This window comes from Echiichthys vipera (assembly GCF_963691815.1).
Source record: "Echiichthys vipera genome assembly, chromosome: Y".
Lineage (NCBI taxonomy): Eukaryota > Metazoa > Chordata > Actinopteri > Perciformes > Trachinidae > Echiichthys > Echiichthys vipera.
This window is the reverse complement of record NC_139849.1, coordinates 10,351,889-10,365,358: the sequence shown is the minus strand read 5'-3', so window position 1 is coordinate 10,365,358 and position 13,470 is coordinate 10,351,889. Positions and strand designations below refer to the sequence as shown.

General features: G+C 42.0%; 1 protein-coding gene across 1 annotated transcript; it reads right to left on the bottom strand.

The window, feature by feature from the left end:
- Positions 1-780: 780 nt before the first annotated feature.
- LOC310966237 (uncharacterized protein) lies at positions 781-10,402 on the bottom strand (the record flags this gene model as incomplete). Its single annotated transcript, XM_083940089.1, has 7 exons — positions 781-2,186; positions 3,785-3,875; positions 4,552-4,839; positions 5,000-5,141; positions 7,794-7,877; positions 7,954-8,060; positions 10,258-10,402. 7 exons carry the CDS (start codon positions 10,400-10,402, stop codon positions 1,223-1,225), a joined length of 1,821 nt encoding a protein of 606 aa, XP_083796215.1. The 3' UTR covers positions 781-1,222.
- Positions 10,403-13,470: the final 3,068 nt, after the last annotated feature.

Sequence of the window (13,470 nt, the reverse complement as noted above, 5' to 3'; positions counted from 1 at the left end):
AAATTTCAATGTGCAAGTATTAGTAATATTTTTCCCCTGCGCCTTAGTGTGAGTTTATACATTTAAAAATATTGTCCATATTGTTCCTGTTATTCTTATATTTTATACTTCACTGTGTTTATATTTTTCTATATCAAGAATTTATTGTTTCTTAATGTTTGCTGTCCACTTTGCTGCTGTAATATGGAAATGTCCCCTTTGTGGGACTAATAAAGGAATATCTTATAGGCCAGGGGTGCCCAATCCTGCTACTGGAGAGCTACTGTCCTGCATGTTTTAGGTTGCTCCCTACTCCCTACTACATTACTTTAACTATTGTTATAGTTACTTTTGTGGTTGCTTGCATCTCTGGGACTGTGTTTTTCTCTCTACTTTTCTTCCTCCCCAACAAGTCAGGACAGATGTCCGTCCTCCATAGAGCTCGGTCTGTCTGACGTTCCTGCCTGTTAAAGGGAAGGTTTACAACGCCACTGTGTTGGGTCCATGTAAATCATAAATAAGTCATAAGAGTGTGGTCTTTACCTACTCTGTAAAGTGTCCTGAGATAACTTTTGTTATGATTTAGCACTGTAAATAAAATTGAATCATATCCAACATGCCCTGAACCCAGCTACGCAATATGAGATGTACTCGAGCAGCATCCTTTCAGCCTATTTGTTTCTCAGTGAAAGAACACAGACATTCAGAAGAAATGAAATAACTAAGCTTCCAACATCTATGGGCTTTTATTTGCTTTACTGGTGCTCTGAGTAAAGCTCAACAGTGCCAACAATGGGCGGCTAAAGGGATCACAGTCTATCAAATCCTTGCCAGAAGCACAGATACAGATGCATATTGACATATCAAAACATCAAGAGGACATCATGATCATTTCAAATGATAGGCAAAAAAAAAAAAATCTTAAATATTGCAGCCAACAATAGTAATAAAGATGTGCAAATTAATTAAATCCAAGATATTAAGCTATTGTAGTTGTGGATGTATGATAGAACCAAACAATTAATTTCTTATAAAACAAAAATTGAATAAACTTGGCTAGCCAGCTAGCACAACTTTTGAGAACAACACTTTCAGGCTATCAAAGCAGTTAGTAAAAACTGCATTAACTGCTCTAAAAAATATTTTGATAGTTTGTGAGATATTCAATGTCATGCTCATGATAACTTCATGTTTTGCTTAAATGTCAGCAGTTCAACAGACAATTAAACAACACCTTTTGAGTTTAACAGCCCAGAATGGAGTCATCCCACAGCTTCTCCTCCTCAGTCCTAGTGTCGACTTTCTCTTTTGTTTTCTTCTTCTCTTTCATGTATTTAGGTTTGTCTGGCTTGTCCTGTCCACCCTCTACCTGCTCAACATTAATTTTAGCCTGAATATGCACTTCAGTCTGTTTTCTATTGTCCATCGTGTCTTCTGGCATTAAACTGCCCATTGTCTTTCCCCCTCCCTCTGCCTCAAAGTCTTTCTCCTGGGATTTATTTTCTCGTTTTTTCCACTTGCCTTGATTTTTTCGCTTTTTCCTCCTCTCTTCCTCCGACTCTCCAGATTCCTCTCTTCTCTTCTCCTCTGTGTCGTCATTTCTTTCCCTCCTCTGTCTTTTCCTCCTTTTCTCCTTGTCTGAGTCGTCATCTCTTGCCCTCCTCTCTCTCTCCTTCCTGGATCTTCTAATCCTCTTCTTGTCTCTGCAACTGTATTCACTGTCATCACTGTCACTTGTGTTAATGCTATAGGAGGAGGAGTAAGAGGACGATGTAGTATACGAGGAGGAGCTCGACTGTTTTCTTCGCCGCCTCCTCTTTGTGGGCCAACTCGGGAACAGTGGAGAGCTTGAGCCTGGGACGACGGGAGGAGGGTAGCCATGGGACGGCCAGGGACGGCCCTGATGTGGAGGAAGCCACCCTTTAACAGGGTAGTAACAACCAGGCCGAGAGTGATGAGGAGGGTTAGAGGTGGGAGGAAGGTTGGGGATAAGTTTGTTCAGTTCTATGATACCTCCCTTGTTTAATGCGTCCTCTTCTACTCCATTTTCCTCATCCTCCTTTTGCGTGTCACCCAGAGGGAGGGTTTGACCAGCCTTTGGGGCTATTCCACGAGCCTTCTGAACCTTAATGTAATCGGCCAGTTCATCTGCAAATGTGTTGTAGTCTTTTTGTTGGGATTTGCAAAGGTTAACAACCTTCTTCTCCCTGGTCAAGAACATGCAAACAGAAATTAAGTATGCATGATAAAATCATAGGTATTTTGCATACTGAATACTGCAAAAAAATGGAAAATGTTTATTGTAAGATTACAATATTCAGTGAGCGGACTAACTCATTTTCTTTCTTATGCTCCCAGTGTGGGCTAGGTTCTGCATGCCAGCCACCTCCTTTGAGTAAGTAAGACAGCCATGGAACTCATTCAAACTACCGTATTTTCGCGACTATAAGGCGCATATAAACGTCTTTTTTTTTCCTCAAAATGTGCGGCGCTCCCTATAGTGCGGTGCGCCCTATGTGTGTTACTGCGGACGTTGTTGAGACCACCGTGAGAACGTTCAAGCCAAGCCAAGCCACATCACCAACATGGACGAGGTGCCGCTCACTTTCGACATCCGGGTGAGTCACACGGTGGAGAAGAAGGGGACAAGAACGGTAGCGATACGCACAACGGGCTATGAAAAAGCTTCGTTTACTGTTGTGCTTGGCTGCCACGCAAATGGACAGAAACTGCCGCCTATGGTGATTTTTAAGAGGAAGACTTTGCCTAAAGAGACTTTTCCAGCTGGAGTCGTTATTAAGGCAAATGAAAAGGGCTGGATGGATGAGGAGATGATGAAAGAGTGGCTGAGGGAGGTGTATGTAAGGAGACCAGGTGGTTTTTTCCGCGCATCACCATCGCTGTTAATCTGTGACTCCATGCGTGCCCATCTCACAGCCGATGTGAAAAACAAGGTGAAACAAATGAACGCTGTGCTTGCTGTTATTCCGGGAGGTCTGACAAAGGAACTTCAACCGCTCGACATCGGCGTGAACCGGCCGTTTAAAGTAAGGCTGCGAGCGGCGTGGGAGCGATGGATGACCGACGGAGACCACAGTTTCACGAAAAGTGGAAGGCAGCGCCGGGCAAGTTACGCCACAGTTTGCGGATGGATTGTAGATGCTTGGGCTAACGTGTCTGCTGGCACTGTTGTTCGAGCTTTCGCAAAAGCCGGCATCATTTCCGAGGAGCCGCAAGGCACGGAACGTGACTCTGACAGGGAAGAAGGGGAAACTGGCATGTCTGATTTAGCGCAGCTGTTTAATTCAGAAACAGAGGATGATGACTTTGATGGCTTTGATTAAATACTTTGTAATAAATACATGTAATAAATACATGAAATACATACTCAGTTTTGCTCCCGCTCTATTTTTAAATACGCAGTAGAGGTATTTAAACGTAGTAGAGAATATGTACCGGTATATAAAACCCGCGCCCTATAATCCGGTGCGCCGTATGTGTGTGTTAAATACAGTAATGGCACACATAACTGAGACTGCGCCTTTTAGTACGGTGCGCCGTATGGTCGTGAAAATACGGTATTAATATGTTGGCTGAAAACCGAAACAGGTGCTAAAAGCTACATAGATCTGCAGAGGTTAGGTAATAATACTTCTCAAAAATCACTTAATGGAGCTTAAATATGGCCAAAGTCCTAGAAAGGGAAGGAGAAGTGCAGTGTAGCAGAGGTTACATTTTAAGTGCAGTATAAAAGATGACACTGACAGTGGACATCAAATGTTAGTGAGAAAATTCTTGATTTTACCTAATCTGATGTTTGTTTCCTTGCATGTGGGCCTGGTACATCTCCACAGAGTTAAAATGTATGCTACACATCTGGCACATCAGGGAGTCGGCTGTAAACAACAGAGTGGGTGAGGAGGGAAAGGAGGGAAAACTGGCATAAATTATCAAATAAGGGCTTATAAGCACCCAGATATACTTCTTCCTTTGCTTTCTTCTCATTCGAGCTAGTTTCTTACTCTCATCAAAATAATAACTTTTGGTTCACATGTTCGCATTTGGGGGTCTCTAAGTCTTCTCTACTGTGATACAGAATTACAAGTGAAAATTTTAAAAAAATAAAACAAAACAACATGAGACCCAAAGCAAACATCTGTCTAACACCTGCAAACAGCCACTAACTAATTGTAATTCTATGTTATTATTTATTTGTTTATTATATACCAAAGTTAGACAAAATGCCTCTTGTCAAAACCAGAAAATGACCTGCAAATCTCTTACCTACCTGAGGCGATTTGCTCTTTCAAATATTTTTTTTAGTTTGTCTTGTTCGTCTTTGGTCGTTTATGTGCTAGTATTGGGCTCTCATGCTGTTGCCAGCTTCTGCTGATTTTGTCTCCTCGTATCTCAGTTACACCAAAGGACACTGACAAAATAGCATGTCTAACAAATGTGCCACAATAAATATATAATTTTTTCACATCAGTATTGCAAGTTAAAATACACTCAATGGGGTCTAATGCCCATTGTATCATTACTGCTTTGCTGAGAGCCAGGAGCCTGTGTTACCTTGTTGCACATCGTCTCCAAGCTCTTTGAGCAGCTCTTGTCTGGCCTGATTCCTCTGATGTTTGCGTCCATTGTAGTGCTGCAAAGCCATTTGGGGATTGTTGAAGGAAGCAGCACACAGGGCACAGTACTTGTTAGGGTCCTTAAGATCAACCTCTGCGCTGGGGGTAGGTGTGGAGGCTGTTGGGTCGAGAAGATTCTCAGTGCCACACTCTGTGGCTGATTTCTGGTCAGCATCATCAGGATCCCCAGTCAGACTCGGTAAAGTGCGCACCTCTGTGTATCTGTCTATAACTGCAACAAGAAAACATCAATTAAATTTCATTTGTGTCCAACCATCTGAACTTAGGCAGAACTTGAGCAGACAGTTGGATCACAATGTTAACTAAATGTATTGTTATCTTTGAAAATTAAAATTCAGATCACTATAATACATCACCCAACCCACACTTGCCTGGGGGCTGAAAGCCTTGCTTACGAAGATTTTTTGCATGGACTTTGCCTTCGTAGTGTGATTTTGCCACCACATGGGAACTAAACACCATGTTACACAGCTCACAGAAATGGTCCTTGTCAGCAGTCATGGTCCGCTGCAAAAAACAGGCACAAGACTGGCTTGTCAAGAGCTTGTCATTCTTGCTGTAAACTGTAAACAATGTCTAAAGATGTCATAGACCAGGGGTCGGCAACCTTAGGCATGCCACCGCATAATCAATGGCACGCCGGCACCTCTCTGTGTTATTCAAATTTTTCCATTAAGGTCCCAGGCTTCGAGAAACAAAAAAAGACAATACCAGCCTTGCCCAGTTATGTTTGAGTGACAGCAAGATCTTAAGCTCTCGGTCAGTTACCATGGTAACATCCTCTATGAACCTAGCCTGGTCGGGACCAGGTTTTTCTCAGCAAACCTCAAGTTTCTCTGCGTCTCCGCCCTCTTTCAGCCACACACGGTATTTGATTTCCTCATTCATTCAGTCAACGGGCGAGTTTTGCAGTAGTATAGTTCTTCTATAGCTCCTTCTGTTTTCTGAGAAAATCATTGCAAAAATCAGTAGGCCTACATTAGAAGTTATATTAGATGGCGCCTATTTTCACTACCATGGCATGTCCTTCTGATAATGATCCCGTGGATGAAGATGCAGCATTATTGCACAGAGAATTAAATATTTGTCAGGAGATGATTATCAGACCGAGCATAGATGTTCTTGCATTTCCAGACAATTATCTTTTTGAGCGGTACCGTTTCACGTCACAGTCCATCATTTACATACACAACCTCATCCGTCCTTACATTTCCAACATTTACAACCACAACATTTAAACGCATTGACCCGTCTCCCTTTCTTTTGCTGCTGCAAGGGTGTTACACTTATGGCGAAAAACGTGATCAAACTCACCGTACGAGAGCATTAATATTTCCAATTTCAGTGGTAGTGTCGCCCTCCTCTTCCCCGTTGCCATGGTGAGTTGTCGAATCGGGGCTTCATTGATGCTGTTTTTTTAATACTTGTGGTGCACGCACTTAACTCCAGGTCAAACTACTCCGAGTTGATCAAACTAACTCAAATTAGCTGGAACCGAAAACTCAGTTTCCTATCTCAGAGTAGATCAACTCAGAGTTCAGGGTTAGAACCTGCTTTGTGAAACGGACGCCAGAAAAGTGTTTACAGTGACCATGCGGGCGGATGCGCCATGGTTGAGAGACGAAAAGGAGCTGTCAAACAGATTGAAGAAAAAGTCGGCCACCCCATCGTGAAGATTCCACTGCATAATACACCAAGAAAATCTGTGTGCAAAAATGTCAAATTCAGATCTTAATGGAGGTATGGGTACGGTGGTAAAGGTTGTCAACTTCCTAGTTAAACCATCTGCGCTGACACACCGACAGTTTCGATCCCTGCTGGAGGAGATGGACAGCGCATACACAGATCTCCCTCTCCACTCAGCGGTGAGATGGCTGAGCTGCGGAAACTTTTAGAGTGATTTGTCAGGTGCTTTGATGCCATCAAGGACTTTCTGCCTGAAAAAGGCCAAAATGATCCACAGCTGGAGGACGAGAAGTGGATTGTGTGTGTTTCTCCGACCCATTACGGGACACCTCAGTGAGCTTAATCTTAGACTGCAAGGTGGAGGACAAACTGTTTTGGACATGTATGAGACATGGGCGGCTTTTGTCTGTAAACTGGCAATATTCTCAAATGACATTGCTTCCTCCACTTTCCGCTACTTGGAGCTGCTCTTATGCAACATCAGCACCGCTAAAAGAGCCGCATACATGCGTGAGCCTGAGGCGGAGTTCTCAACCCGCTTTGGGGATTTAAAAAAAGGTACGAACCAATGTTTTCTTTCTTAATCAAGCCAGCCAGCTTTGATGGACATGATTTGGATGCAACTATGATAGACATCTGGACCAGAGAAGTTCCGCTGACTCCGGAACATTGCACTGGCTCTCTTGTCTGTCTTCGGGTCAACATACCTTTGTGAGCAGGTATTCTCACACATGAAAAACATGCTCCGTCCCACCCGCAGTCGTTTAACGACGGACCACTCTGAGGCATGTTTGCAACTAAAAGTGACAAACAAGCCCCAGATAACAGAGCTTAGCCAAGCAAAGCAGGGCCAGGGATCACACTGACTGGTAGGCATCTGTTGATTTGTTTTAGCCTCAGCCCACACTTATTTTTAGCTAAACATGTTGCTGTTTGCCTATGTATTTGAAATGTTGTGGCTTTTTCGTTCTGATGTAATAGAGATTTTTTTAATGCACCATTGTCTCTGCATTTCCACTCAGTGCAATATGGTTTAAACAAGGTTTTGAAAGCAGTGTTTTAAAATTAGATACAGGCCACTTTTGTGAATGGGAACATGCAGTATCTTTGAAACGTGATTTATTGTGGCCTGTGGATAGAATCAACTTCCAGGTATGTTGGAAATGTTCTATTTTAATATTATGCTACTGTTGATACTGGCAAAATTAATGGCAAGAAAATTTCAAATTGGCACGTTGTGTCACAGAGGTTGCTGACCCGTCATAGACGATCCCTAAAACCTTCTCTGTGCACGATGTGATCATATCCAATTGAGAAGGACACCACAAAAGCTTCGCCCCTTAGACTACTTACCATTAGATGCTTGCAGCATTAAGGTTTATGTTCATTCTTCTGTTACACTCTTTGTTCAACATTACAGATTAAGATTGCACCTAAATATGTGAAGAGTGAAATGTATGAGTGAGTGCTAACCTGGGGTGCTGTGGACTCTTTGTTCACCTTCTCACCTCTCTTGGCCTGCAGGTACACCTTAAGTCTCTGAGCATGTTTCTTTCCCTGCAGTCAGGGGAAACGGGAGACATTATTACAAAGACCACAGTTTCCTGAATAGTGCCTTGAAAGCAGCACGCACCTCATAGTGGGAGAGCCGCTGAGATTCAAAGAGCAGCACAGCCTCACACACATGGCAGTAGTCGTCAGTGAGGAGACGCTTTAACAGTTCCTGTTCACTCTTGTCTCCTGTGTGGCAGAATATACTTTCATTGTTACAACTGATACAAAGAGAACAAGGGCCATTAAATAATTATATTACATTCATTGTTTAATTAGTTTTACATAATGCAATCTTATATAATATATAGTTGTGCTACTTGAGAAAAATCTGGTGCATTGTGTCTCCACACAAAATTAGAATCTGTAACATTAAATGCTAATTTGTACAACTTTCATTGTCTGAATGAGAGAAAGGTCTCATCCTACATTCAAAATCATTTTGTTTTTGTATGCCAGGAATTATGCACAACACAAGACAATAGCAGGAAAAACAATACGTACTGTAACGTCTTTGTACATTGATGATCGTATAACATTATAATTTACCAAATGGATTCTTTGGGGCAGCTGTGAACTAGATCTTTCCATCATTAAAATGTAATGAATAGAATTATTCCCACTCAACACTGACCTCTTATAGTGCAATACAGTAAATGTCACATGGTAGAAAATATGATAAAGTGTTAAGAGGTTTTGCTGTATGGCACTGCAGGGTCAGTGTTGAGTTCAACTGAATTAATAAATTCTACATGTTCAATGTCTGATGAATATTTTTTTTTATTGCACTTCTGCATTCATGCAGTCTCTGAATGCATTTTTCCCTGATAGCATCTATAAAGTATATCATGCTCTGCTCCTTTTCACTTGAAACAATTTTTTAGCACTAAATGTTTATTAATCATAATAGTTCAACTGTTTGGATAAATATTTGGTTAGGAGTGTGGCTAGTTTTCCTAAACTGTGAAGAAGCAGGTTGATTATGTTAAAATTACATCAATAACTAGGAACCGAAATATTACTGTTAAACTCAATTTGTTTACAGCATTGCTTAAAATAATTAATACATTCACACAACTTTACAATTTAGCAAAACAATGACAAGGTTTGTTTCATGGTTTGACAAAGCATCCTGTATTGAGCTAATCATAGGACAGGACTTGATAAATATGCTTGTATGCCTGGTGGTAACTGAAAATGAAATACTGATTTTTGATTTTGACTGATCAATTATCTTATATTAATTTATTCAGTAAAAATGTTTCAACTGCAAATATGTGCTAGCTTTTGTTCTATATATACACAATAATTGTAAATGAAATATTGATGTTTCTCATGGTAAATTGTCACTGCATAAACCATTGTCAAAAGAAATACTTGAATACTAATCATTACTGAAAATAACCATTCCTGCCCCATCAAATGTGAAATTGAGGTTAGGAAAATTGAGGCAATAAAATTAAAGATTTAGGAATACTTTGATAAAATCTCAAGTCCCAATACTAATAGCCTATATGGTGTGCTGGCACATTTTTTACTTTCATTGTAATGCGATAAGACAATATGCAGCAAACTACAGCATTTCCCTCTGTATAACTATGTAAAATATCTACAACTCAAATAAACGAAAGACTGCCATGGGAAAAACAATTAATGCACACTTAAAATTTTACTGCCGGAAATATTAAAGTATGCTGATACATTTTAATTACTATAATTCCTAAATGATAATCCCTGTAGTTACAGTTATCAAGGGCACAGATATATCTCAAATTACGCATTTTTTACTCTACTGGTGAGAAAGTCCACTAGATGAGGGACAGATGGCTATTTTTAGATGATTAGATCTGAGAATATATATTTTGACACAACTACATTTTAGACTATAACTGTTGACACTAGCTAACATTCATGTGCTGTTACGACAGAGAAGCTCAAATTAAATGTCTCCCACTAATTGGTTAAGTTATTTGCTTAGCTAGGCTACCAAAAGATGCCGTCTGCCCAATCAGCTAACCTGAAGCACTGTTAACCACTGGTAAGAGACTGACCTGAGTCTGCAGGCGTGCAGACACCAACATTAGCTCGAGACAGTTAGCACCTAGCCAGCCACGACATACGGTTTCACTATTTGGGTAGCCTGAGTTCGGTTTTAAAAGGTTTTCGTGGGGTTTAAGTTACCCTTTACGAGTTATGTGCGCACAGGCCGATAAAAAAAATACTGAGCCTGACTCCTAACGTTAGAAAGTTGACATTAGCGCATTTAGCTAAGTAAACGGTAGCTAACTCGATGGTTGAACTGGCTAGCCATTTAGCTACAACACTATGGTTGGCTAAGTTAGAGGACACCACACGGCTGAATTTTCACGTTCTAGACAAAACTCACCTTCAGCCTGGGTACTATCTATTTTTGTGTTTAATTCTATGCCAGCATCTGTGACAGAAGCCCCGTTAGGGGAACTAGTGGTGTTATTTTGAGCGTCTGACTCCGCAAGCAGCGGCGAACAGTTACACACACTACCGTCCTCCATGTTTTACCCTAGCTGTTTGGTGCGTGCGCAGTTATGTCGTAAGTATTTATGGCGTGTGCTGTCGTCCACTAGAGCGGCGTGCCTACCGGACGGCCATCTTGGAACAGGGCCATTCACTCCTACAGTGCATTCATAGATTTATAAGCATGTAAACATCCATATACATATCATTTCCCCCACCACAATACGGCGAGCCATCGGGGTAGCTAGCAAATGAGCTAGCCATTTGCTTCCTGGGACCAAGCAGTGCAGTGAACTGTCCATCAAGGTATGCCGAAATATTTAATTTCACCTGTTATAATTATGAATATGCAATCTCCCAACTTGGGATCAATAAAGTGTTTCTATTCTTTTCTATTCTATATAAAACATGCTATGAACATCATAAAGGCTAAAGAGAAAATCAATCATCATGGGCCTTGGCAGAAAAGTAAATTAGCAAGATAGTAAAATTAGGTACTGAAGCTAGCTTGTTAGCTTGGAACATGTATCAGTGGCTGTTGGGTGTGAAAGCACACACACGCACACACACACACATACACACACACACACACACACACACACACACACACACACACACATTTTTTATTGAATTTTGCAGATGATCAGAGAATAAAAAGAAAAAGTAAAACTGTTGCCTTAAAGTTAAGAAACAGGAAGAAAAACAAAAAAACCCAACATGAATCCCACTATCCCTACCAAAAAGCCATGTCAGACATGGTCACAGTAACCAACTAAATAATTAAACAACATATAACACAAGTAGATAATAAATTAAAATGAAAACAAATAGAGTGAAAACTAAGGGGGGTAATCTCTTCTTCCAAGTGCTAGGAAGTGTCCTCAGCATCATCAGGAGTAACAGTAAGACTATTACTAATAAGAGCCAGCAGTGGGTCACAGGTTTGGTGGAATCCCCTCTGTGACAACCTTAATTTCTCTAACCGTAGAGACTGTAAAATATCACGTATCCAACTATTATGAGTCGGTGGAAAAACATGTTTCCATTTAAGGAGAATGTTACGTCTGGCGAGCAGGGTGGTAAAGGCAAGGACATGTTGTGTAGTAATGGGCAGATTTTTAGATGGAGGGAGCCCAAAAAGAGCAGTTAGGGGATTTGGTTCTAAATTTGTGTTCAGAGCCTGTTTGAGGGTCTGAAACATATCGGACCAAAAAGTTTCGGGCACGTCCAGAACATGTGCGTGGTCAGCTGGGGAGTGCTTACAGCGGTTACAAGCATTACTGTGACTAGGGTATAGCTAAGCCAGTTTAGCGTTGGTGAAATGGGATCTATGAAGCACCTTCCACTGTAATAGGCCGTGCCTGGCACAGATTGAGGATGAGTGGAACAGTTTTAAAATGTCCCTGCACTGGTCATCAGTAATGTCTACCATCAAATCCTTTTCCCTTTCCTTTTCAGGTGAGGCAGTGGGGACAGATATCAGTCATTTGTGTTGTACATTGAGAGACAGGAATTGGTCCATCTCAGCTTTGAAAATGGGATCTTTTAAAACCAGGTCCCAGCGTGGGAAGATTTGAAACCCCCCCCATGGCGCTGTCATCTGGATGGTGAAACCGCATATTTTGTTAAACCATGCCGTCATCGCCCCACCTCGGACCTCTAACCCCCGCGGCTTAACATAAAAACAACTGTGCTGCTGCGTGAGAGGAGAGAGACGACCCATAGACCGTTTACAGTTATATATATTTTACTGGACTCTGAGCCACAGGCATAGGAATGAATTAGGCCGACCACATATTTCTCCCTTTTCCCTGATGCTCTGAATAAGTCGCTAAATTGGTCTGTAGTCTCTTTTTATAAATAAAGTTGCTAAGAAGGTGTGAAAAGTCTTTAAATCTAGTGAGACAGTGCCTGCCCTTGGGTGCTTTGGGGTGGGGAAGGGGCTCACAGCAGCACCCTCTGCTCGTTGAGGACACTAACTACGGAGACCAAAACACCACAAAAGTCTCCACTAACACCAGAAACAGTGGACACATTTCTCTCTAGGATGGAGGAGGATTTGGGAAAAACTCTCCGGTGTTTGTATTCACACACAGACACAGCGTCTCCCTGTCTCTTCTTCTCTGTTGTTGGTGTATTCCTGTGGCAGTTACAGCGCCCCTCTCCGGGAACCATCACCTTATCGTGGTGGAGAGGTTTGTGTGTCCTTGTGAACCTGAGGGCTGCTAAGCCGGAAGGCAAAGCTCTCAATCTACCGGTCAATCTTCATTCCTGCCCTCACCTATGGTCATGAAAGCTGGGTACAAGCGGCCGAAATGGGTTTTCTCAGGAGGGTGGCTGGAGTCTCCCTTAGAGATAGGGTGAGAAGTTCAGCCATCCGTAAGGAACTCGGAGTAGAGCCGCTGCTCCTTTGCGTTGAAAGGAGCCAGTTGAGGTGGTTTGGGCATCTAGTAAGGATGCCCCCTGGGCGCCTCCCTAGGGAGGTGTTCCAAGCACGTCCAGCTGGGAGGAGGCCTCTGGGAAGACCCAGGACTAGGTGGAGAGATTATATCTCCACACTGGCCTGGGAACGCCTCGGGATCCCCCAGTTAGAGCTGGTTAATGTGGCCCGGGAAAGGGAGGTTTGCGGTCCCCTGCTAAAGCTGCTGCCCCCGCGACCCGACCCCGGATAAGCGGTTGAAGATGAGATGAGATGAGTTACAGCGCCACACTCAGGCCTGGCATGTGTACTACAGCGTTTTGAATCGGTTTCACTGGTTTTCTGTGGACGCAGCTATTTCTTGAGTCGAGTCTCATTCGAGTTAAAGAACAACAGAAAAAAACTTTGTTTTCAATTAGTGTGGATGTACCCTAAGAAGCCTAAAACGGATATAAACTGGGTACTGTGTGCCCTCTAGCAACAACATCGTAATGAAATGCTAACTGACCCAACACTGACAAAGACAAAGTCATGAGCTAAAAGTCTCCTGAGAATGAAAGAACTGAATGAACTACCCAAATATATACAGACAAATAAAATATCTCTTATATCTGTCATTAACTCAAAGTTAAAGGTCAGTGTTTAATCCATTTTGTACATTCAGTATACTGAAAATAACGAATCTAG